This window comes from Branchiostoma floridae, chromosome 12, assembly GCF_000003815.2.
Source record: "Branchiostoma floridae strain S238N-H82 chromosome 12, Bfl_VNyyK, whole genome shotgun sequence".
Taxonomy (NCBI): domain Eukaryota; kingdom Metazoa; phylum Chordata; class Leptocardii; order Amphioxiformes; family Branchiostomatidae; genus Branchiostoma; species Branchiostoma floridae.
Genome location: NC_049990.1, coordinates 3,763,659 through 3,790,542, shown reverse-complemented (window position 1 = coordinate 3,790,542; position 26,884 = coordinate 3,763,659). Strand labels below are relative to the sequence as shown.

At 41.3% G+C, this 26,884-nt stretch overlaps 1 protein-coding gene across 1 annotated transcript; it reads right to left on the bottom strand.

Moving 5' to 3' along the window:
• Nucleotides 1-2,061: 2,061 nt before the first annotated feature.
• On the bottom strand, nucleotides 2,062-24,999 carry LOC118426891 (AMMECR1-like protein). Its single transcript, XM_035836484.1, has 6 exons — nucleotides 23,961-24,999; nucleotides 23,473-23,844; nucleotides 7,617-7,727; nucleotides 3,767-3,881; nucleotides 3,150-3,240; nucleotides 2,062-2,758 (listed from the first exon to the last, which is right to left on the bottom strand). The coding sequence occupies exons 1-6, from the start codon at nucleotides 24,023-24,025 to the stop codon at nucleotides 2,550-2,552; spliced, it is 963 nt and encodes a 320-aa protein (XP_035692377.1). The 5' UTR covers nucleotides 24,026-24,999; the 3' UTR covers nucleotides 2,062-2,549.
• Between the last annotated feature and the right edge of the window lie 1,885 nt (nucleotides 25,000-26,884).

The window sequence follows — 26,884 nt, the reverse complement described above, 5'->3', positions numbered from 1 at the left end:
CCACGGGCGTCGGGTAAGGAATCCTCTCACAGGAACAGATTGGTCGATCAATCAATCAATCAATTGGCAGTATCAATGCTGATGCACAGCTGCTGTATACATTTCTCTATAGAAAGAAATGGTTTCTTTTAACCAACCTTCAGTTTTTATCGAAGAAGGGTTGCTAGTTTCAGAATAAACTGGGTTTTTCACTGAAGGTTTTTGTGTTTTAAGTGATGCTTAGGAGGGAGTTACAAAAATCCATTGCGCACTATTATAGTGTGGACATTGTTGAGGACTTTCTTTTGAGAGATATTTTAGTTCAAGCATCACAGGGGGTTGAGTTTTTCATTGATAAAATTTGTGGGGTATTTATCACTTTATGGTTGATTTTGGTTAATTTTTCTGTTCAAAGACAAGTTTTGCAATCAAAAATACTTCCCTTGAAAGGAGACATTGAGACGGATTTGTTCAGTTTGGCAGACAACGATGCACTGTTCATAGATTCACCCTTAGCAAGTGTGTCTGCCAAAGTTTTTCAAGAGAAATCTGATCTCCGCAAACTTTTTTGAGTCTTTTTGTGGACTGGACACTGCCTTCCTGTGAGCGATCCCTGGTCCCAAGGCCCGTGACACGTGATGGTACGTTAACCTATGCGCCCCCCCACACTGGGAGGGCAGTCACATAGAGCTGGTTCGGGCAATGAAATTATTCTCTGAGCACCATCGAAAAACTTCTCTCCCAGAACCGTACACAACAGGATAGATGCCTGCTGCCTTTAAAAGGAAAAGCTGTATTTTACAGACAAAAGCCTTGTTTTTCTCTCCATTCTGTATTTGTCTGTCTTTTTTGTTATGGTTAATCAGTTCTTGTTTCACAAAGAAAAGATGCCATGCTGGCCATAACTAGATCTTTGTAATAGTAGTTGAGGTTGGTCATTCTTATTACACATGTATATACTGCACGTCTGGATTCTTCTGAAATTATGTGAAAGAAAAAGAGGCATCTTACGTTTTCAAGCTTCCATATTTGGAAGTGACCAATGTGTAACTGTTAGCAACCGTGTAGAAGAATCGCCGGAATGACCAACCAGACTACTGTACCATATTTCTCAGTTCAGTAGAAATGTACTGCATCAGGTGTGAGGAAAGAAAAGAGCATGCTGTTGTCGTTTTGAGAAACAGAATTGTTGGGAGGTAGTTGCAACAGTTAAAATGAAAGGTGTGATCAACAGGTGTGAACACATTGTGTCACTTTCTACAAGCAACTGGCTGAAACTTTGTTTTCTGTAGCAGTTTTAACAGCATCTTTCTTTTTAGGAAATTTGCCTTTGTTCGTCATCATACGGAAATGACTTTATTTGCCACTTAAATTAAATGTTGTTACATTTTTTCATAGTTGGTAAAGATCAAAGTGGCATACATTTCAGAAACTGGTAAGGCATATCAATACTTTTGTTTCTCATCGAAAAGCCTGTTTCTTTTTCTTTCTTGGGCTTTCCTTAATTGAACTTCAGGGAAATTATTTTTTTAACTTTGGCTGATTTGATCTTTCTCAGCAAGCATTCAATTTTTGTAGGACATTTGATGTAACTGTCCAGCAATAACATTGACTGTTACATCTTAAGTTTAGTTCAGCATTGCAAGCTTTACTTAGGAAAATACCCCAGACATAACTGGAGTCTTTCTTCCCAGAAATCAGCATATGCATGTTGGAACTTAGCATGCAAATTTTAGCTCTTACAACTTGTGTCTTTCTGCCACCCTTTGCACAATATGGGCAGGGTCACCTCTGACCTCTGCTCTTTGACCTTGTGTCAGGTGACTTGATGATCCACATATTGTACAAAGTTGGTCAGAAGACAGATTTTTGTGTCTGGATGCAGACAAGGACTTGCAACCAGATTGTCCAAATCGTTTTTAAGCAAACTTTAGCAGACCAGTCATGAGCAATTTGCACTATAGACACAACCTATTCCGACAAAACAGAGCTTTTTCACGAAGTGAATAGCACAAGTTGTGGTGGCAAAAGATTGTATCTATAAGCATGCCATGACTGTAGTCTGCATAGGGTCTTTCTTAAGAGAAAACTGGGCAATTTAGATGCACATGCACCAAGCGAAATTCAAACCTACTTTCTTTATTGGGCATCTTCCATTAGACAAGGATATATCTAAAGAAACATTAACATAGGAAAGTCAAAAAGAATGCTTCACTAGCTGCATGCTACCGTGAAAGCCAAAACAAAGGTATGTACAGATGCTAACAAAAGCCAGTCTACAATGTCATGAAAATACTGTGAGGGTGCAAAGCTTACTACAGAAATTGAAAAACGTTTAGCATCATTATAGCTGAGTAGTGAAACTCTAACTGAGCAGGCATCGGAACCTGGTAGTAAATACTTCCAGTAAACTCTCGAATCCTTTCTGGGAGAACACTCTCTCTTTAAAAAAAAACTCAAACATTGTAACAACAATTTAAAAAAAAAAGGAAGGTTTTGTTTTCTCTCATTTCATATAAAAAAAATGGTTGTGATTTCACTGCCCATCTCTATGTGACTGCCAGCCGTCATCATAAAACCTTGGAGGTGCAGCCGTTAGCTAAGTGTTTGTACTGGTGGTTGTTGTTGTTGCGGTGAGCGATGTACTCTGCATAGCCGACGGTCATCTTCTCGGAGCGGTAGCGCGTCAGTCGTATACTGCGACGCACGTCGTTCGTGATGAGGCCCTTGTATCCACCCTTGCGCAGGAGCGAGTCTATGGTCTGTATTCGATCCCAGCCTGAAAAACAACAATTAAACATCATCCAGGTAAACAATTTTCTGAGACAATTCGATCCCAACAAAGTTCCTTGTACACAACTATGTGTTTATCCATAGACAATATTTTGGTAATAGCTGACAGACTGTCAAGAATTTCCCTTTCTTGTATCTTGTTTCTCCTCTAGAAAGTCCCAGCACCAATAGGGCACGGTACATAGGGCAGTACCCATTTCCATTTCTGTAGCCCTTAGGCCACACATCTTTGTGAGATCACTACAGCAGGGGCCTAGTTCTGTTGTGAATGAGTCAGACTTGCCCTGAGGAAGGTGACAGACTGTCGCCAAAACGATTACAAGTAGAAAAAAAGCTGCGGTTGTGTCAAGAGTCTCTAGACTTTGTTGATTACTTACCTTGTTCCCTGGCCACTTCAGGTAGGTAGGTTGCTGTGCGCTTGGACCCTTTCTCATTCACAAACTCTATCCTAATCCCGTGGATGCCAATCTGTAGCAGGAGTGTGAACAATAAAGGCAACATTAGTACTAGGTCACATATGGCCTGTCTGACAGTAATTTTGCTGTACTTCACATTGCACCTCAAAATGCTGGAAATAATGTTTCAGAGAGCTATGAATGTCCCCAGACCCCCTTACAGCAGCGCTTGCCACACGGCAAGAAACTTGGACACCTATGATAAATCATCGCTAAAAGCTTGGGTGTGAGAGGGCAAGTAAACCAATCAAGTTACCCACCTTCAAGTCGAGTTTATGTTTTGCAGGGAGAAGCATGGACTGCAAGCCAGTGCTTACGACAGGGCCAATACATTGTATATGACACCCATGTTTAGCCCCATGCCCTGATTTTGTGGAGCTTTTCTTATTATCCTAGTTTTAAGATTTATTCTGTATCCAATTTTTTGTAGTTTATATTTGACCATACAAAAGTCACTGTACTTTTTGTCTTGTCAATAAAGCTCGTGTATATTTGTAGGTCAGGTGTGAGTGGATGAGTAAACCCATACAGTTACTCACCTCCCAGTCGAGGTAATCTTTTGCATCTTCGAAGTTGGTGAGGAGAGACACGGAGCAGTGCAGCCGCGGCATCTCGTCACGACTGATCGGGGCAAAGCGACTGTCCTTCAAAGCACTGCAACAAACAAACATGGAATACAGGTCTCTAAGTCAAACATTTTAGCTAAAAATATTGACAAAACGTCACATCAAACATTGAAACATGTTATGTATTTATCAACAATGTGTGGAATAGAGAATCATATAACATCCCTGGAAGGAGGCTGAAAGTGAATGAGGTGAAGCGAATGTTCTTCAAAGCACTGCGACAAACAAACATGGAATACAGTTCTCTAAGTCAAGCATTACAGTTAAACATATCTATTCGTTGGTAAAATGTTGCACCAAACAATGAATGGGCAATCAAGGTAGCACAGATGATTTCTTTGAGGCTACCAACTTCAACACGCTGAAGACTTTTGTAGCCTATATACTCATTTTTCACTTGAGTGAAGTGAGGAAAGTCGTGTAAAGTGCCTTTCCCAAGGGCACAAGATCGGTGACACGGCGGGGTTCGAACTCAGGACCTACATGTGGCCTTAAACTTGTAAAAGGACGACAATATTCACCCTTCATTAAAAGTTAAAATTCATTTAACGTGGAACCAGGGTGACAAATGACACCATAAAAAATGTCAGAGCGCGTTGGCAACATCGTTTATGTACCCATCTGGCTGTTGTGAGCAATTAAACATGTAACGGCCCTGGACTGGAAAATGAAATTGCACACGTACACTGTAAATATGTCCGTGGTCACTTTCAAACTCAAGATAACGTAAAATTTTTGGAAGCCCTAAATTTTACTTACTATTGATTTACTACATATTTAAGAAAAGTTCATGCTTTTCTCAACATTATTCCATCTTTCTTTCCCAATGACCTGGACAAAACATAGAAATGTTCTGTTTTTGAAATTTAGCACTATGTTCAAAATCTTGCAGGTCTTTCAAACCTGACGATATTACATGCATACTTGCATACATACATCTGCACATGTAACACTAACAATGTAAAATAACCACAGATGACTATCACAATGAATGATTAACAAACTTATATAACATCAGCATGAAAACCAAAATTATCCCCAATAAATGGACAAATTTGTCATCCACATTACGTAACAAGCTATAGATCTCGTATAAGAGTGATGATTTCTGGGTCAACTCCTTGGTGTTCGAGTGCTGTGAATATCGGGTCAAATTCGATGGAGTCGAATGCCTTTTTATAGTCCACGAATGCAAAGCATAGTGGAATTTTGTATCCATTGGCCTTTTCCTGGAGTTGGCTAACAACTTGAATGTGATCAATGGTGGGGAATTTAGACCTTAATCCAGCTTGTTCCCGTGTTATGTGTTGGTCTAGAGTTTTCATCATTCTGCACAGAAGGATTTGCGAGAAGACTTTGTAGATTACTGACAACAGACTGATTGGACGGTAGTTTTTTTATGTCATTTGTGTCGCCCTTCTTGTGGATAAGAACAATGAAGGCATTTTTCCAAGCAATTGATCTGTGCAAACTTGTTTACAAGGGGATTTTCCTCTATTCTCCTCCAGTCTTCAGGATGCCTGCTGTAATGTTGTCCTCCCCTGGGGCTTTGTTTAGCTTTAACCGTTGTATGGCAGCTCTTATATGATGGTATGATTGGAGGTGTTTGTTCTGTAGTTTGTTCATTACTAGTTGTGTTTCCTGTGGTGTTAGATGTTTCTTCTTCTTTCGTTTTGAGGCTATCAACTTCGACTTGAGTGAAGTGAGGAAAGTCGAGTTAAGTGCCTTTCCCAAGGGCACAAGATCGGTGACACGGCGGGGTTCGAACTCAGGCCGTTCTGGACCTGAGTCAAACGTGCTGCCGATTGCGCCACACGGTCCCACTTGCGCCACGCGGTCCCACTTGTTTGTCTTGTACTGTACAGGTTTGCGTAGAATTCCTCACACCTTTTTACCATTCTGTCAAGGTCGTGGATCAGTGTACCATCTTCTTCCTTAAGAGTCGCCATCTTATTCCTGCCAAGGTCTTGTTTCTTCCAGACAGACTTCAATCCTCTGGAGGCTTCTAGTGCTTCTAGCTGCTTGTTCTCATTATAGGCTGCAATCTCTCGTGCCATGTTCTTTCTAATAGTCTTGCAGATCTTTGTGTATTCACGGTAGTGTGTGCTAGTCCCGTCCCTTTTCATCTGTCGTCGTTTAAGCCAGCTTAAAGTTAGGACAAAATTACTTCCCATAGACTAGTTTTCTGATGTGGAGAACTGCATCTAATACAGGTGACAAATTCACATTTTTTGTCAAACTGTCTCATTAAAAATAAAATGCACAGTCACATATCTTCTAATTATAACCTGAAAGAAATGCATACATAGAGACTATGATAAAATAATAATCCACACAGTTCAACCAAACAAAAGACTACTAATACACTGCCTAAGCCTCTAAGCACCAGAGGCATTTAACTTTAAGCAGAAACACCATTGGAAATGCCTTATCAGACATACAATACTGTGAACGTGAATATGACTCAGCTCAAATCTCTCCAGGGTGTCTGTGTGCCCATTTGGCTTATCTGCTTCCAATACTAGAGGATAAATGACTGTATACTTGCAATTGGATATTAGTGTTGTAATATACTGGGAATAATGCAAGGGAAGTACTGTAAATGCAGAAACTTTTGCGGTGGATTAATGTTTGCGGTTTTCGCGGCGGCCGCTTTACCGCGAACTTAATAAAACCACCACAAACATTTTTCCATAGCAGTAAGAGACTACGGTGGATGGTGCTACCGCGAACTTAAAACCACCGCGAAAAGTCCTTTTTTTCCCGCTACCGCGAAATAAAATTCCTGCAAATTTAAATGCATTTACAGTAGTTAGTGAGGTGTATGACATACAGTAACCGTACTTAATTCTCAACTGACGTATCTTGGATTGTTTTTATGAGGTAATCGATCATTGTAAAGCACTGTCGATTGTTGACAATTAATCAAAATCTGTGCAATAAGTTTAAAATCCATCTGCGCAATTTGGTACCTTTAATTAGAGTAAGCTAATGAGACTCAAGTAATCTATAACAACAGGGTAAAGCCTAGAGATCAAAAATTCATTCATCTGCTTGAAACAAGATTGGAAAGTATATATTAAGTTCTTTGCCTATGAAATTGCCTGGTAAATCTTTGGAAAGAAATTAACAGAGATCTTGTTCACAAAAAAGTATTTCAAGCTCTGCTTTACAACCATTTAGTCAGAGTGTATTCCCCGAGTCTAACTTAATGAAAGTGCCTTACCCAAAGTAAAAGTGCCTTACCCAGTGAAAGTGCCTTACCCAGTGAAAGTGCCTTACCCAAAGTGAAAGTGCCTTACCCAGTGAAAGTGCCTTACCTAGTGAAAGTGCCTTACTCAAAGTGAAAGTGCCTTACTCAAAGTGAAAGTGCCTTACCCAAAGTGAAAGTGCCTTACGTAGTGAAAGTGCCTTACCTAGTGAGAGTGTATTCCCTGAGTCCACCATGGAGGTTCATAGCTGTGAAGGTGCCCATACCCAGTGAAAGTGCCTTACCTAGTGAAAGTGCCTTACCTAGTGAAAGTGCCTTACCCATTAAAAGTGCCTTACCCAGTGAAAGTGCCTTACCCAAAGTGAAAGTGCCTTACCTAGTGAGAGTGTATTCCCTGAGTCGACCATGGAGGTTCATAGCTGTGAAGGTGCCATACCTAGTGAAAGTGCCTTACCTAGTGAGAGTGTATTCCCTGAGTCGACCATGGAGGTTCATAGCTGTGAAAGTGCCCTACCCAGTGAAAGTGCCTTACCCAAAGTGAAAGTGCCTTACCTAGTGAGAGTGTATTCCCTGAGTCCACCATGGAGGTTCATAGCTGTGAAGGTGCCCATGCAGCCCCGCAGACGGCGTGTGCGCCCGGTCTTCCAGGTCACAAACAGCGGACTGAAAAAACACACAGAAAACAGAGACATAATGAGGGAGGATATATACTTAGTCATGTTTGGGACAGAATTGAAATTCTTCAGTAAAACCTGTCTAGCCTGAACATCTCTAACGTCTGGAATTGTCCTAATTTTGGGCGAGGGTGTTGATTGATCAGCAAATTAAAGAATGGGTTCAAGCGCTCCCTCAAACAGGCACCCAACACCCAAAACGCCCTCCATCCGCTTGTGGGAGGCCTGTTGTCATCAAACGAGTGCTGTAGAACCTATTCCTCAATTTGCACAATCATCACAAAAAGGTTTGAATGCACAGTTCCCCGGATGGGTAGCAAAAACAAACTACTACCCGGATGGTTCACAGGCTAAAACCAGTCAGTATTACCCTGAGGAAGGTGACAGTCATTAAAATGTTGACTTGGTAATACACATGGTTCGTTGGATACAAAGATCTTTGTTTCCAGAGGTACAAGAAGGTTGACAGGTTCTTGTTGTCATTCATATTCATATACATGTATGTATACAGTGCAATGACCCTTTTGTCTAAACCATCTTGACTCACAAAATCCTTTCATGCCCCAAAGGAACCAATTATACTCATCAATTACATGCAAGATTAATCTATTAATATAACAGTATTACTCCTAGACAGTGTTTTAGATACAAATATACTCTTATACATTCTAAGATGACAAACTTGAACTGGGTTACAAATTATCTACTCAGTTTGCTGACTACCCTGGGAAGAAAATCTAGAATAATTTGGTTTGGTTATGACAATAGGAAAGATACATGAGGTATACGTAGGCAAGTTAAGATAATTGGAAAGAACTCCAAGAGGCCCTCGGGGTTTTTTTAGTTAGCCGTCTCTGTGGTACTGAAATGCCATCAACTGTAATGTAATATGGGATCTGACACAATGCCTCGATGTTGTTGTAGTTATTTGGTGGCCGACTACATGTATGTATGCACTCTCTCTTGGCAGCCAGGGGCTGTATTGTGAGGAGCTAATGTTACAAAAGGCGGACTATATCGCAAGGGTATGGAGCAAGCTCAATATCGCAGTAATATAATTGACCCAGGTGCAGCCAAGGGACTGTAGATTTTGAACTGCTCAAACTAGGAAGGACCCCTACTCTTTGGGTGTGTGGTGGGATCTTTAACGTGCTCGAGATGTGGCTCTCCTCAAACACAAGACCTCCATTTAACAAGGGACAACTCTAACCGAAGCTAGGTACTCATTTTCACCTGAGTGAAGAGTTGTGTAAAGAGCCTTTCCCAAGACACTACATCGGGACAAATCAGCGGTTTCACACCCATTACCTCTGGTGCCATGAGCTGCCACCATTTGATTCTTTCCATCAAGTAAAAACATCAAATACGTCCAGGACTTTAATACGCCTGATTTGGAACTGGCTAAATGTCATCTCAGACTGTAGCAACACAAAGTTTAAATGTAACACTCCCTAACACTATGTACTAAGAAAGCTCTCAAATTAAAACATGTACATATACTTGGTTCATAGGTATACCCGCATGTTTATGGTGCTTTTAACTATAATTCATAGACACATCCAGAAAAGAAGGGGGGGGGGGAACAACATTGCACTGCGTGTCAAAATATTCTTTTTTTCTTTTCATATGATTCACTTCCATCTATAATGCTATCAATACTGTAGTTTGCATTATACTGCCATCCCAAGATCAATATGTGTTTAAGGCCGCCACTATCTGCACCAAATCATAAAGATGATATCACAGAGTACATTGCTCCTCATAATACAGTGGATTATGGCAACAAATGAAACAGCCTGGTGAGGAATTCAATTGTGAACCATACATCATTCAAAAACAATCATTATTTGGTTTGACTATCTAATATCAATAAATAAATGTGGCTAAAATTCCACAAATCTGACCACTACGTTCTTTGACTCATACCAAGATAATCAACACACATATAAATGTATACAAATATAAAGTTATTCATATGCATAGCATCTCTGAGAAAAGAGGTAAAAAAAGTGGTTGTCTAGATCTGGTGACTTTGAATGTTTATTCATACATGTAACTTTTCCGAGAAAAGAGGTAAGAAAGGGGTTGTCTACATCAGGGGATTTTGAATGTTATATATATTTACCACCTGCTCCAGTTCAAGAGGAAGAAACTATTTCAAGTAGCCTCTACCAGGCTACGTGGGTCGATGGTCTAATCGTAGAAATTGGACGAGCGGTGGTGAGGATAGTGTTTTTTCTGACTGGCCGACTCCCCTAGCATACTATTGACTCTATTTGTCCAATTTCTACAATTAGACCACTGATCCACATAGCCTGGTAGAGGCTAATTTCAAGTCCTGGCCTGAAAAAATACCTGTAAATTGCAAGCCATAGTAACTACTCTGGAATGTCAAGGGTGTTGTATGCCTGGCTAGTGGGGAATACTCTGCCCTCTGACGTTACCTAACGGTGACCCTACGTTTATCTGTACAGACCAGACACATCATTCCTACCCAGCAGAGACTCCCTGGTGCCAGAGTACTGCCTCCCTGTACTTCATGGCATAGACATTCATCCAGACACAATTGAATAAATGATAATGATTCACAACGTCATTTTACTGCGTAAAATCACAGTGGAGTATACTAAAGATGGTACTTAGTGAAGGTTGCAGTCCTCAAGATGGCGTCACGCAGAAAATACATGCTGCTCGCTTTACAAGTCTGCAAGCTCCGCGAGTGTAACACTAGTAACGGGACATTTTTCCAGGCAGATTTTCCAGTGGCATGAGAATAATATAGTATCAAAGCTGTCTATGGAGTTTAGCTGGTCAAACTAATAGGAGTCAAACACACTCCTAGGCCAGCTTCACTCCTCTGCCAGCTTTTAATTTAAGACGATCTTCTGCTACCGTAGGATCTGTATCTGTATCTATATAGCCGGTATAACCGCCGTTCGGCGTAACACACCAGCTTCGCAGGCACGCGGCGCGGCAGCAGCTGGTTATATTAGTATTTACACCGAACGACACACTAGGATCTGCTTAGAGATTACAAATTAGCCTGAACAGCTGAATGCCATGGAGTTTGGCAGCAAAGGTTAGGGATTCGCCTACTCTAAAAGTTCTATTTCTTAAAATAAGCCATTTCACCCCAGTTTCACGCCTAACTGTGGAAGACTTCATCTTCCCAAGTCTGTAAGGCTAAAAGCAGCTATCTATCTAAGGAGTCATACATGGCAGGGGAAGCAAAGGGCATCACGTCTGCTGGTTAAGAAGTCAAAAGGCCACCACGCAGAGCTTTCTTTACTCTGAAAGGTTCTTAAGACGTGACCTTTCTACTCACGCTGGCATTTTTCACCACTTAAGTTGACAGAATGAGCCAGAGATGAGCTGGTGATATATCAAAGACTGTCTATTTTTATCAGTGTCAGGCAGGGTTCTAGCCAGGATTTTATCCTAGAGTAATGGTAAGGGCAAAGAGACCAGGCTGGGGGGTGGTGTGGAAGGGGGATCTTGGCCCTTCCGCAGTGAGGTTTTCAAAATGTAAAGTAAAAAGTTAGCATTGTAAGGGTACCCGTGATGTGACTTAACTTAGTTAACATCATGTGTAATGTGAAGGATTTTTTGGTCAGTTTGGGGTGGCATATCATCACTGTATGTTTCAAGAGACACACAAAAGAAACACACAAAAGTTCACGTCTTTTGCCCATTCACACTAATAATGTGGGAAAACCAGACAGCGTCAGAAGGGACCGCTACTGATCCAGCATCACAATTTACAGCCGCCTTCGTGAGAGGCAAGTGATAGTTGGGAGCCGGCATGGATTGTGGGCCAGGTGTATACCTTTGTACTTGGGGGCTCGTGTGGCGGGGATCGGTAAACCTTTCCGCCAAGCTCTAGGAGTCTGGTTTTTCCCACGGTAATTCTCAAAATCTAAGACTTGGCATTCTCTCTGAACAACATGGTAAAACTTCCTTACAGTGCCTCAAGTATATCATCCTTTAGTACCCTTGAAATGTGGCAATGACTTTCAGGATTTACAGTGACCAGTTTTACAACGTCTTACAAGCTACGCATGCAGAATCACCAATACTGCCGTCTTTTCTTTTATATATACTGACGTCTATATTTCACTGGCTTATAAGTTATATTACAGTACCTTTATAACTATGGCTCTAGTCTAGAAACACTAAAACTGGAAACAGTTAATTGCTTTTATTCACAAAATGAAATCGGCTGCTTTGGTGATGGCAGAAGTCACTTGCCTTTGGGAAACTGCGTTTGGAGCTGTCGGTTTTTATACATTAAGAAATTTGTAAGTGTATATATACGAAAGGTTGAACGTAACAATAAAACCAAACCAACCAAATGTTATATATGGCATAGTTTCATGTGCAAGGCCCCCTAGCTACATGCACTTTCCCACAAATTCCCCTTTGCTCTCACCTGGACCTATTCCAAGGCCACCTAAGGGTCAATCTACCACAATGCCTGCCAGCTGGTCTTTCCTCTCAGCCAATCAGAGTTCAGAAGCTTAACAAAGAACTGTGCCATTTTGGAAGAAAACGGGGGACAAAATCAACCATTCTTTTTCTATCGTCGATTCTCATCAATTTTAACACACATGTTTTGCCTGGATTTACCATGCTTAAACTATTAAAGATATGACTTCTGCATATGCCATCAGTCAGAAGAAAGGAGCCCAGACACGATATGCGAGGAATGCTTTGGTGCCGATAAGAGTAAAACCAGACTGTAGTGTAGACCATGTAAGGCTGAGCGCAAAATGAGTGTTTAATATGCCGTTTTGTGTTATCAAATCTTGTAATAAGGACAAATTCAGGTGTATCAACCGCGAGATCCTTACTGAATAAAACATTTCATTTCAAAACTGTACACACACTACATACATGTTAATACTTAGGTCCGAGCGATTACTCGTATCATCTAACATGTAAACGATATCTTAAAGCTGATACTGTTTGTTATGTTTTAAAGACATATGGTTATGGCTTGTGTGGGTGGATGAGGAATGATCATGAGTCAATATCGATTTGCCGACCATGCAAAATACAACTGTTCATACATGCTACCTAGTAGTACCTACATGTAAATGCGTTGGCCTCAGAGATAGGTCTTCAAAATTATATTTAACAAATTTCAAACGGAATCTTAAAACTGATACTGTTTGTTATATTTTGAAGACACACGGTTACAGTTTGTATCAGAAATGTGTCAATATTGGTTTGCCGACCGTGCAAAGTGTGCAACTGTGCACAAGCTGTAATTTGTAAAGCTTTGGATTCTCAGATAGCTCTTATAAGTCAGCAAACGTCAAATTGAATCCTAAAACATTGACTGTGTTACTGTTTCTGTCCTGTTTTTGAAGACAGATGGTTATGGCTTACACAGGTCTGGATCAAAAACGGGTCAATGTTGTTTTTGGATCTGATCTGTCATGTAGATATAGTTCTTATAATAATAAGTTATATTCAGCAAACGTCAAACTGAATCTCTAAACTGATACTGTTTCTGTCATGTTTCTGAAGACATACGGTTATGGCTTACACGGGTCTGGATCAAAAACGGGTCAATATTGTTTTTGGATCCGATCTGTCATGTAGATATAGTTCTTATAATAATCAGTTATATTCACAAACGTCAAACTGAATCTCAAAACTGATACTGTTTACCTGCATGTATGCAGGTATGGTTTTGATGCTGGTGGGAACTTCTCGGTAGCCGGGGATGTAGGGCGCTGTATCTCGTGAACGGATGGTGCGAGCACGACGATTTTTGGTACGTGGGTTGGGGGTGGTAGCCTGACACTCAGGTTTGATTTTGGGCCTCCTGGCGTTTGAACTGGCATTGCAGGTGGCATTTTTGGTGTTTTGGGGGCACTTTTGGCGCTGTGTGTCCGGAACGATACGCGCGATTGCGACGATTTTTGGTGCATGGGTGGGGGGTTGTTGCCTGTTGCCTAGGATTGACTTTGGGCCTTGTCGCGTTTGAACTTGACCCGGCGGGTCGAATTTTGTGTCCGGGAGGGGTGTTTCCGGAGTTATATCTTCTGAACGGCTGGTGCTGGCGCGATGATATTTGGCACATGTGTCGGCGGTGGCTGAATAATGCTCAATTTTGATTTTGGCGCCCTTGGTGCTTGAACTTGACATTTTAGGTTACCTTTTGTGCGGGCACGGGGCGTGCGCTGTATCTCCGGAACGCAAGGTGCCATTGTGTTGCCATTTGGTACGTGAGTTGTTTGTGGTGTCCTGGTGGTCAGGTTTGATTTTGGGCCTCCTAGTGCTTGAACTTGATACTGTATAGGTTGACCCTGTTTTAGTGTGGTTGGGGCATCCTCCCAATATCTGCTTGGTTTTAAAAACAGATTATGGTTGGGTGTAGAACCATCATCTGGCCTGGGCCACCTTCAATGTATCAGGTTACTTAGTGGCACTGACAGTTTGCCAGATGACGGGAGTGTACAAGATTATATATCTGTTGGTCAGGTATAATTGAAGTTTGCTTATTACTCTTTGTGGTGTTTCTAGAGCTGTATAGTACTGAGTTTTAAGTTCCGGTACAAGTTCCTTTACCCTGTTGGCAATCATGGTTGAACTTGAACTTAAACAGAAGCAGATGCAATTTTCTAATGTGGAGGAGAACTGTATAGAGTGTGGGCATAAGAGAAAGGTATGTGTATGATTTGTCCTGTGTTTCTTTTTGTTTCTTTGGTAATGCCATTTCCATACTGTATACAGGTAATTTGTTGTTTTGGGCTAGTCATATTCGCTTGGTTTTTGGGCCTGCTTAATCTATGGTACAGGCAGGGTTAAGTGGTGGAGGCTTAGCTTTGTTCTGTTTTGAATTCAGTATCGTTTGTTGCATTTTGTCGCGGCAAATATATGATGAAATTCCCCTTCTAAGCAACTGCTCATTGGTTTGCGGGGATGTTTGCTGGGTGTTTGCTTTGACTACAACAGCTTCTGAACTTTTCAAAGCTTCCATTGCCAGCAGCTTGCCATCTATAAATGGGATTGACAAGGACATTTTTCATAGTAAATTGTGCTGTTAAATTTGGCTTAGATACTACAGGAGATTTAGGTTTGGGTTGGATGGATTGAATGAAAATATCATACCACCCTGGGGACTAACTGTTGCTGCTGCATGGGGGCTACCACTATTCATGTTGTCTAATGTCTATGGAACTACAGATAAAAGTATCATTGGTCAAATTATGCGAGTAACATTCCGATGTCAAGTGAATAACACCCCAGAAATAAATCTTTAATGAATATCATTGGAAGAACACAAACCAAGGAGACTTAGCAGCTGCATTAGGTCAGTACATTGAAATAGGAAGATATTAGTATATCATGTGACAGAGTAACTACATGTGCATGGGCCATCTGAGACAAAAAAAGGTAGCGTCTCAACAACTTCAAAGTACTGTGGTTGGTTACATACTTAAGAAATCCAAAATAAGTAATGTTCATCCCTGTCCAAACTTACAAATTCAGAAAATGGAATTTCAGAGTCAGACTTTTGCATGGTGCACAACCAACACGGTAAAAAGCTCATTTTTCCAACCACGTACCACAGACAAAAAGGCAAAAATACACAATAGGTCTACAGAAACCCAATATATTTCATGCAGGCCTGAGGTCTACGAACTCTTGTTCTGTCATGTTTTTTGAAGACATATGGTTATGGATTACACAGGTCTGGATCAAGAACAGGTCAATATTGTTTTTGGATCTGATCCGTTATGTAACAGTGTAACACAGCAGGCCAGCATTCCCCTAGCAACAAGAGGAGGACCCTGCCAGAAATAGCCAGCTGATGGATAGGCTGCTGGGCGAGCAATTGGGAACGCTGGGATCGAAATTCATTCTCGGGAATATGAGTGCACTGTTGCATAAAACCTTCTTTAATTTGAGTGCATAGCATAATAAAGAGTGTCAGTAAAGCTATTGATCTGTATGGCATGAATTGATTCATAATATAACTAATATAAATTGTAGACAAAACACAAACAAACACCACCTTTTCTATGTTTTCTAAGTATTGAAGAAACAAGAAAAAAAGACACATAAAATGTGCCAAAATCTAACCCAAGAGTTAATAATCACCAGCTATAATGCGGCCTCACAGTGGCATTAGGACTGGTCGTTTTGTGGGTCCAGCAAAAAATGTCCTACAAAAAAGTCAAGGACATTCTGACTCAACTCAGCTCAGTTTTTATAGTCTCACATAAGCTTGTAATTCAGGAGTAATACTGTATGCATGGATGGGGCCATAAAAATGTTATTTCTAAGAAAATTGACTTCTAAAAGATATGTTAAGAAATTACTGAAATTAGACCACCTGAAATGAAAGTGTTTCCAAGTTGTACGTAATAAAATAATATATCAGCTTAAAGCTGATATATTATTTACAAGCTAACATCATTCATGTGCCAAATTTGAGAAGTAAATTCTATCTAAATAACATGGTAATATCGTCTTGCATGTTGCCAATGAAAAGCACTCTGGCTTTATGATTGAAGAGGTTCATCAGTCATGTATGAATACAGCTACTCCAAATTTTTTTCAAGCAATGACTGACTTTAAAGGTAAGGTACATACCTCCAAATTTTCGACGGCTGGTATGTAAAATTTGGAGGTACATGTATGCACCTTACCTTTAAAAACAGTCATTGCTTGAACTTGAAGAAAACTTTGAGTATTTCTGGATTTAAACATTAACCTTTAAATATTACCATCCTGACTATGAGTACATCAGACTGGAAGAACCCTGGAGCCTCTTGGGGTGAACTACCAGCACTATCTATCAAACCACACGGCAGCTTTACTGCCTGAATAAGACTCAGTATTTACGAGTATACTGCAGCCAAACATCCATAAGGAAATACTGCAGGTATTACATGGTACTTGGTGGGTTTTACAACACACAGGATTGGCGATTTCTCTTTCCATATTACTTCCAATAATATTTCATATAAGATTTTTTTTTAAGTTTCAAATATCACAAGAAGATCCAGAGAGGAAAAGGAACGGTTAGGAAAAAGCAACTTGAACTTCAGAAATATGCAACTTCATACAAAAAATGCGAAAACATATACACTGTAGACTTTTGGCCTGATTCTGAAAAGATTTGCCCAAATATTTTTAATCACACACTCCTCACACTTGATAGCAACTTTACAATCAATAAATATTAATAATAATTCAAATGTAAGAGGTAGCAGTCCCATGGCAATTTTGAGGCTATGTGGGCAGTGGGATGTCATATGGTCAATCCACATTGATGGAAGGTGGAGTCCATTCCTCTCCTTCCACCACCTTTTACCGAAGCCAGGTACCCATGTTTACATCTGGGTGGGGAGAGGAAAGTCCCAGGAAGTGCCTTTCCCAAGGACATATGTGACATTTAAGCAACGAAGTCTGTATTGTCAATAGTCGAATACATGACCTTGGTTCTCAATCCTGTGTCACAAATATGAGACCATCATGTTATATTGCAGAAAATCGTTCAAGCTGGGCAAAAAATGTCAATATGCTGAGATATGTATTCATATAATATATCTGCTACAACTGACTTCACATCAATTCTCCACCCACCACATTATTATGTAACAGCTGTCAATTGATCTGTGGATATTTTCAGCAAAGACAATACCGCAAGACAAACCACTTTGTTCAACCATCCATCCATCCACTACTCAATAACTAGATACCATCTGACCAAACCGCAGCAACAAAGATATATAAATAGCCGACTTAGAAGCAAATCAGATCTGGAACATATATCATGGAGTTTGCCATCAGGAAAGTCAATATTTTCATAGCTCGAAATACTTTTTTCTGCATACTGGTGCAGGTAACATTTAAAATTACCTGCACCAGACAAATTTTACCTACAAGTATGGATCTTAATAAAATTGTTTAGGAACCATTGCCATTTATTCTTTTATACTTAATATTATAATTATAGGTGGTAACGGTCATTGTAGCTAATAACAATCCATATACACCTAGATCATAAGACATTTATGTATAACACCCAGTACATGGACCAGTGCAGGTTAGTTGCAGGTAGACATCAGAAATACCTGCACAGCTCCAATTTTACCTGCACTAACCTGCATACGCAGGTCTTATTTCGAGTCCTAGAAGCAAATCAGATCAGGAACATAAATCCAGGAGTTTACCGTCAGGAAAGGCAATATTTTATTCAGAATCCTGTGCAGTTGCAGGGCATCTCAATTATAGACACACGAGCCCATTCCTGCCTGTAATGTTTTATGTCCTGAATGTGGATGGATTTCCACTATCACAGAAATGGCGCAATCCAGTTTTCAACTGATGGAGAATGATCTGATGGAGAATGGAGAATGTTAAGATGGAGAAAGCAGAGGGACGCTCGCAAGTAGTCATCAGGCTTTTAAGTTTAATGTGGTATTGAAAGTTTCGGTACTTTGTCTGGAAGATTGACATGGAAATGTACTATTTAAATTAACGTAGGAATACAAACCAGGATGTAGTCTCAAAAATTTACTGTAGTTTTAAAAAATTCATAGTATTCATATTCCTGGACGAAGCCATTAACTGTCCTCTAAATTCGAGCAGAAAAGCACCTAGAGTCTATACATTGTATTCCTGGAACAACACTACACAAATTCAGATGATTTTATGAAAATATATAATTAATACTTTAAGTTTAACAACAAAGCTGCATTTGGAAAGATAGCCTCTTTTACCTTACCTTAGACCCTCCCGCAACACTGTTGCATTGGTCCTCTTTAATCAAGAAAATTTTGCTGAATACAGGTATGCACTTGTGAGCAACCAGACATTAAAAAATCACTGCCCACCAAACATTTTTTACAACTTAGTGGAATCTCCAATACCTGTCTCGGACTATTGTGTCAACATATGTAACCTGCAGTAACCTCCCACCATCAGCATGTAGTCTGCCAACATTGTACACATGTGAATCAGGGTGTTAATGGTCTAACCAAGAAAAGGGACATAATTTCCATTTTGGGACACGTCTTAAGGCCGTAAAGCCTTATACCTGACATTTTGGGACATGACTAAAAGCCGCCAAGCCTCGGATGCCTGGCCACAAAAATTGGAATGCTAGTTGCCATCCGATTGCAGGTAACACCCGTCTGAGCACAAGTGGGCAATACTCGCTGACAAGGCAAAAACAGAGCCAAGAGCTATGACCAGAGCCGCGTGGGTCGTCTTCGATTCTCTGCCTGCTTATCTCAAAGAAGATCTAGCGGTGGCATAAGACAGTGATGGTGGTTGGAAAGTGCTTGGCTGGCTCTTGATGCCGTCTCATGCCATCGGCAAAGCTGCCTAGAGATTACTGTCTGCTATCGCCTTCTTTTAACGGCAAGTAGAGTCCTCCCTGTGTGCGTTCGGGTTATAACTTATAAGGCAGGCACAATTGTATGACTGATCGAAGACTTAGTTATGTCTTCTTCCTTGGTTACATATTTTCTATATTCTAGTTCTATATCTTTTTATTCATATGAAGAGAAATCTTGTGCCGTATGAAATAAGAAAACCTCACACCCAAAGGAATATAAAATGCACTCCACAGGTGACAACCGTTCAAAATACATAGCATTACAAAATTCTAGATTCAATCTCCCGGACACTGTTCAGTAGAAACAGTCTCTGGGTAGAAACAGTCTTCTGGTTCCCAGTTCATAACCACTCACAACCCAACACCATCACCACTATGCCAAAAGGTCCAGACCATTTGAAATGTTCGGTTGATGGTGCTTGAACCCCACTGTTACACTACTCTTCTTTCATTTTTAAGATTCGTCCTCGAATATCCGAGCTCGATGCACATTTTGCCTTTTACACACACTGTCACAGGGTCGGTGTGGGAACCAATGACACATTAGAGGCTAGTAGTAGAAAAAAGTCTCCTGGCTCCAGGCCTAGGGAATCGAACCTGTGGACATGCCAGTTCACAACCCAACACCTATCACAGTATCACCACTATGCCAAAAGTCCAGACTCGTCGGCTTGATCAGTCGGTGGTGCTTGAACCCCACTGTTACACTACTCCCCTTTCCTTTTTAAGATTAGTTCTCGAATCTCCGATCTTGATGCACATTTTGCCTTTTACTCACACTGTCACAAGGTCAGTGTAGAAACCAATGACACAATTGGCTGGTAGAAAAGTCTCCTTGTTCCCGGGAATCGAACCTGTGGACAAGCCAGTTCGCAACCCAACACTATTACCACTACTCCAAAAGGTACGAACCCTGGAATGATCAGTTGGCGGTACTTGAACCCCACTGTCACACTGTCAAGCTAGATATATCTAGCAATTGCATGGGCCTTAAGTTCCCATTCTTATCCAAACAGAATGCCTGAAGTTCCTTTCCATCATCTGGTGACAAAACAAGACTCTCAAGAATTCCAAGAGCGGAAAGTTTTCTTGTGGGCTTCTGTAGAATTTCACACCAATCCTGGTCCTAACTCATGAAACGAGCTTTACATAAAGGAAAAAAGGGTTGAGAAAGGGTACAGCAATATTGTGATATGCCTACGTATGCATGGTCTCACTAAAATACAAACATGTAAAAGAGTATTTATACAAGTGAATCATCAAATGAAGCAGGTGAAATGTTTGCAGTTCTAAATTTATTATACTATCTCAGTATCTGACCAAAAATATCTGGGAAGACCCCTGCCACATGCTATTATTGTTAGAGAAATGACGGAAATAGTACCCAACCAGAACCCAACAACCTCTGGACCTTGTTTCAAAACAAGGGCGAGGCAGCTGATTTATTAATAAAGAACACCCAGTCATGGTTAGAGCAGTGGGGAGTGTTGCACTTGAGGAAGTTCCACAAGGCAGCATCTAAAAACATAAACTTTAACACAAACATTCAAAAGATGTGCATGATACAACCCTAATGCAGAGCATGTAATTATAAACCTGAAAAAAAAGCTACATTCGCATTTTTCCCCTTAGTCATTTGATCCCCTTCTTGGACCTTGTTTAGACTGGGCATGTTAATCTGTTTTATCCAGGTGTTGGTCGACAGTGAACCGCTTTCTGTGCAGGACAACTGGAGCTTGGCTGGAAACAAAAACTCCCGCACTGTCAGCAAAAATCTCCACAACAGAACTGGTGTCAGGCTGTTTCCTACCAGATAGGACCCATATCAAATATCACAATCCCAACTTTTGTGGGACAAACATTAGACAGTGGACTGGATTCACAAAACTCAGAAGCATTTATCTATTACATCAAAAACAATGAATGCTGCTGAGTTGTACAGGATACAAACAGTTGCCAGTTACAGATAGATAGGGTTTGTTTACATCGTTAATGATGGGTCCTGCACATTATGCCTTGGGGAAAACAATTAGAATGTTGTGTTTTGGTATTCCCTAAGTACCAAACCACTTCGATTGCATCATTCTTTTAAAACTGTGTGACTTAGCAAAAGTTAGGCACAAATTCGAACTGGTCATTTGTTCCTCAGCCTCAAAAGTAGTCTATGTTACAGATATTTTCACTTCCATCAATGATTCAATGGAATTCTTGCTATTGGCTCTATTTTACTGTGTTGACCAATGCTTGATGCCATGACTGTAAAAAGTAGCAAGCATATCAAAGTCTAACTCGACGGAAAATATCTAACTTGCCCGATCAGGCAAGTGGGGTAGGACATGCACTGGCCCGATCAGCATTGTCACTTGCCCCGAACTATCAGCCTAGCTATACCTGTCTAGTGAGTAGTGACTACTGTCTTTTGTCACCTAAAAATTTAAATCTGCAGGAAGACCTTGCCCTTCTACCCTGTCCAACCCAGTCATTACAACTGATTCAAGGCTGGAGCCAACAGGGCTCAGTTACTAGCCTGGGTACCATCCGTATTCTACCCGGCTCCTTACATTCGCTACTTATTTTTTAGCCGTAGAATACAGATGGCACCCGGGCTACTCAGTTACAAGCAGCTGTTGGAAACTGAATCCTGACTCCCAATACATGTATATCCTTGGAGATTACCTAAAGGCAACGAGTTTCAAGTCTGTGAAAAATACATTCAATACATACTAGATTCTACCTATACAGCACATGGGCTAGACTGTAGACATGATATTGGCCACATCAGACAAAACTTTTTATGGTTTATGTGGCATATCTCAAAAACATGTACAGGCATACAGAGTACAGAAGATTTCTTACGATGGCAGGTTCAACGAAAAGGGGACACTACCACTCAAATAGTCAAAATAATTCATTTCTAGATTGGGTAACATACAATGATAACTGAAAAAAACAAACATATCAAACTAGGGATTTCTCTAGCCCAGCTTTTTCTACGTCCTATCGGTATGGTACAGTGAAGCCTCTTCTTCAAGTTCTTACGTGCGAAAGACATTTTGACCTCCAAAACAGATTTTGTTGCAATTTGGTAGAAAATATTTGTCTGTAGAGGGGGACAGAATGGTCCAATGTTTGGTTAATTCCAAGCTGCAAAGTTCCATCCAGGAAAGGATGGACACTGTGGACAGTCCATTTTCAAACCTGGACATTTTTCAACACAAAAAGTGCTGTTCTAAGCAGCCGTCTGGTGACCAGTCCACCATGTAAACATTGTTACCATTATTGAATTATCCCCCATGTATCGATCTGTGGCAGAGCCCAGGGTAGTGAACTGTAAAACTCTTTCATGATAAACTGATGAGGACTCAAATAATCATGGCTGGCATAATCTACACATTAACTACTCTCCAATTAGAGGTTTTTACCCAGTGTTGTTTTTTTTGCTACATTTTCTACGATTCCGTGTCTAACTGGGCCTAGCTATGGCCAGAATTTCTTTCATTTTACGTAGAGCACAGAATCGTAGAAATGACCGCAAAAATAACAAGCTGACCGAAAAAACAATTCACAATACTTTGTCGAAAGAGGTTACCCTCCAGTCACAAAGTAATAACTCGAGGTCAAAAACCTCTGCTTGGGGTTAAAGAGAGCGATTTTAATTGGGCCTAGCTGTGGTCACAATGTCTTTTATTTTTCGTAGAGCACAGAATCATAGAAAAGACCGCAAAAATAATAACTCCCGACTGACCAAAACCTCTGCTTGGAGTTGAAGATAGGGATTTTAACCCCAAACAAACTGGGGATGGGGACTTGAACAGCAGCAAAACACATCTGATCCCAAGGTTATCCAGTATGGCTTCCACATATTTTTGTTTACCCTGCCTTGGTTCCCTGGGGAGACTTCTTTTTAAAGGGGCGGCCTTTAAACGGCCTCCAGCATAATCTCTCTGACGAAAACACCGGGTTTCGTTACCTCTCTATAAACACTGAGTACCAGTCAATATAGAAAACATGTTCAGGTGTTGGTGTGTCTTATTTTCATGAGAAAATCCCCAGTTGTTAGGGACCCAGTCGTTTCTGTGAGGGCGGTTGGGCGGGTGAAATCAGCTGTTTCTTTGTCCTGCATAATTCATGCTGACCTGGAAGCGACGGGGAGCCCAAACAAAGAACACAACAACAAAGACGAACACCACTCGCTCGAGAACACACATTCCACTCAAAAATCTACCGGTTAGATAGGTTACCGGCAAGAAATACAATCTACCGTCCAGTCTCCTAGTAGCAGCGCTACACAAACAAAGGAATAGGACTGTCAAAACGGGTAGGGTTTCCTAACGGTTCATTGAAAGAAGCCGGAAAAACAGTGACTCACTATGGGTCGTTGGTGAACCTCGGCACTTTGGGCTGCTCGAAGCTGTGCAAATGGCAGTACAGCACGTCGAAACAGAAGCAGCACATCTCGGTGCTGACCACCAGCCTTCTCTCCACCCCATTGATGGGGTATAGACTCAGCCGATAGCCGTTGTTGTGGTGCGAATCCTGAGAGACCTTCTGTTTCTTCACACCACAACAGCCGGCCGCCATTTCGGAAGCCTCCTCCCTGCTGGGGGTCCACTCAGTGCGCACGCGCCGTCGCTTCAGTCTCGGCTCTTCTCGCGAGGGTTCATCCTGTCTCGCGGGATCCGGGTTCAAGTCTCGCGAGATCTTCCCGGGCACTCCTCCACCGCAGGGGATGTCGGTATAGCTATGGCGGAAAAATAAAACAAGACAGGAATCGATGAGCAGGGGTGAAATTTGAAAGGGAGGTGCACAATTGGGCAACGGTATCGGAATGTTAAACAGGCGGAAGGAAGCACTCACGTTCTTTTCGGGACCACCCTGATAGGCGCGGTGGGGTCGGGCTCAGGGTAGTTTCCCTCCTGCATGTCCTCGGGCGCGAACTCCCGGGGGCGGAGGCTGAAGAGTTTCGCCACCAGCAGGCAGAGATGGGCGACCTCGAACGGCGGGGGAACGTCCTCCACTTTCTCCTGCCCGGCAATCTTGACGCCGTCGCGCAGCACAAATGTATATATCGTACACGAAGCGTGGAGAAGACAGTCTGCTGTACTGTTGCAGAGAGACACCGCCCGAATTTTCCGGGCTCGATAACAGGATGCGGCAACGTTTTTCCCCTGCAACTCGGCCTGTCGTCCGATACTGCGTCTGCCTAAACCGGCTTTTGGCTGGCAGCCGGCCAATGCGCTGCGCTTCGGCGTGTGTGGACGGTTCAGGTCAAGCCCTGGAGAGGTGGAGAGGGTCAGTAACGGGGGAAAATTGATATCCTAGACAGACGAGAGGTCCTGGGCCGGTTTTCTATCAGACGTCGGCTCGTGGGTTTGCGCAGAGAGGTTCCCTCGTCAGATGGACACACCCCGGCGATGTCTGGTGTCTGCGTGCGAAGCGCCTGATGGATAGCGCAGCATAATCTTATGCCGAACCCACCGGCGTGTGCTGCTCTCCTCTGTGCCAGTCAGATTGTGTAAACCACGAGAGGAAAGGCAGGCCTTTGAAGGTTGCCATCGGTCAATTCTAGTGGGGTGACGTAAAGGTTGTCATTACAGGGGTATTTGGTTCAGACTTGGACGCGCTCAAAACCAGCTAGGGTGAGACAGATTGTTGTATCATATGAGCTAGCTATCTACACGCAGTTTCTGCCTGGGGTGTCTACTGTCTCAGTTTGCTCGCTCCCTGAAGTCATTCATAAAGACATGCCTCTCCTAACACTTGAAGGTACCGATATATAGATGGAGACAGCATGCAACCTGTGAACCCTGGTGTCGCGTCACCAGATGGGGTCACTGCATGATTTATGCGAAGCCTCCAACGCGAAGCTACCCGCGCGGCAGGCGCTCTTATATCGAACAGAAATAAGCAGAGAGAGAGATTGGAATCGTTTGAGAACCAACCTTTTTTAAATAGTGGAAGAATAAAATCAATAACACAACCGTGGAAAGGATATTCAGAGTAGAACAGAATACATTTTTCATGTTGATTTCAATATATGGATGACATCCGCGCGCATCAACTTGCGGCCGTTTCTAAAAATAAGAATAAAGTTTTCAACATTGCTCTAAATCGTAAAAAGCAGCTTCAAAGTAATCAGATAAATACCATGCATTGCAAAACAAATATCGGAAACCGTTTTCTAGTGTCAAAGAATATTTCAAGGTCAAAGAAGATGTGAAAGAACAAAAAATGAAGAATCTATTGTTCCGTATACTATATTCTGTGTGTTGAGTTCACTTCAACCCTCCTGACCACTAGATTTCATAAGAAAGGCAATCTTTTTATTCGCACGCTAGTAGCATCAGTGTTTAGCTTCCCAGTGGATGTCATCCATACACTAGTAGGATCTAGTAGTAATCAAATCAACATGGCCTAACTAAGTGCTAAATACAAATGCTGTTCACAGACGACATGCCCTGAGTGATACATTATAGCCACATCTTTATAGACAAGGCTATTCAAATAGCTTGTAATAAAACAAGCATTCATCAACAGAAATGATTTATATCCGAAAAGACGGCGCATTTTATTCTTTTGACAACTGAAACCAGGATATCATGCTTGCATATTACTGGCCTTGGGGTGCTTACATAGTTCATACATGTTCGTATCATACAGACAGATATTTCAATAGTTATAAGTAGACAAAGGTATTTCAACAGTAATGAAAATATATGCACAAAGAAAATGTCTCTCAGTAGACCATGTATTGTTCTCGTCTTACTGCCATTAAAGTAAGATATTGGTTGCGCAGATGGCATGCCTTAGGCACTGAGGGTGCTTCGTTCATCTACCAATAGGTAAGGATATCTAAACAGCTCGTAGTAAAGACAAGAACACAGAAACAAATAGAAAATCCATCTCCAAGTCGACCATGTATATTTTTCGTATTAAATCCCCAAACTAACCATGATAGCTCAGCTGAACCCCCGGGGATGCTGAGCTAGGATAAAGACACTGAACCAGCTTGTAATAGAAACAGGAACACATCCATAGATAAGGACATTTAGTTCTCCGTAGGCAATATATTATTTTCGCCGTCTCGAAGCCCAAAAGTAAGAGATTGCTCGCGTAGATGGTACTGATATTTTATTGGATGATAACTCAATAAGAGCGTTACATATACAGGCTTGATTATTCAACACATTTATTTAGCCCTGAATAGTCTCTATTAGTGAAATAATGTGATAGCACCCCACTATCACATTATTTTACTAGTAAGAGATATATGGATTGTCTCTATTAGTGAAATAATGTGATAACACCCCACTATCACATTATTTTACTAGTAAGAGATATATGGATTGTCTCTATTGGTGAAATAATGTGATAGCACCCCACTATCACATTATTTTACTAGTAAGATATTGTTAAGTGGTCTCTATTAGTGAAATAATGTAATGGAAACAAGAACACAACCATCGAACAAATTATTTCCCATAGACCATTTATAATTTTTTTTTTTCGTGCTTCGTTCATCTACAGATATTCCTTGCGCAGATGGCTAGTTTGGTGAGTGGGTGCTTCATTAAGTTTACAGATAAACGTTTTTAAACAAATCAAAATGAAATCAAAACATTGTTTTACATGTAATGAGAAGAGTGAAACAACCAAAAGAAAATACAATGTATGTGTCCTCACATGACCTATGTTATTTTTCATCGTCTCAAAAAAGTGAGATATTGCTGTCTTAGATGGCAGACCTTCGGGAATGCTTCGTACATTTCTTCACCGATGAT

What these genes read in the sequence shown, in the direction of transcription:
- LOC118426891 (XM_035836484.1), bottom strand. Translation starts at nt 24,025, where the DNA reads ATGCAGGAGGGAAACTACCCTGAGCCCGACCCCACCGCGCCTATCAGG. An exon ending in AGGTTCACCAACGACCCATA is followed by an intron (nt 7,728 to 23,472) that starts GTGAGTCACTGT and finishes GTGTTTTTTCAG; the next exon opens with TCCGCTGTTTGTGACCTGGA. An exon ending in AGGGAATACACTCTCACTAG is followed by an intron (nt 3,882 to 7,616) that starts GTAAGGCACTTT and finishes TGTTTGTTGCAG; the next exon opens with TGCTTTGAAGGACAGTCGCT.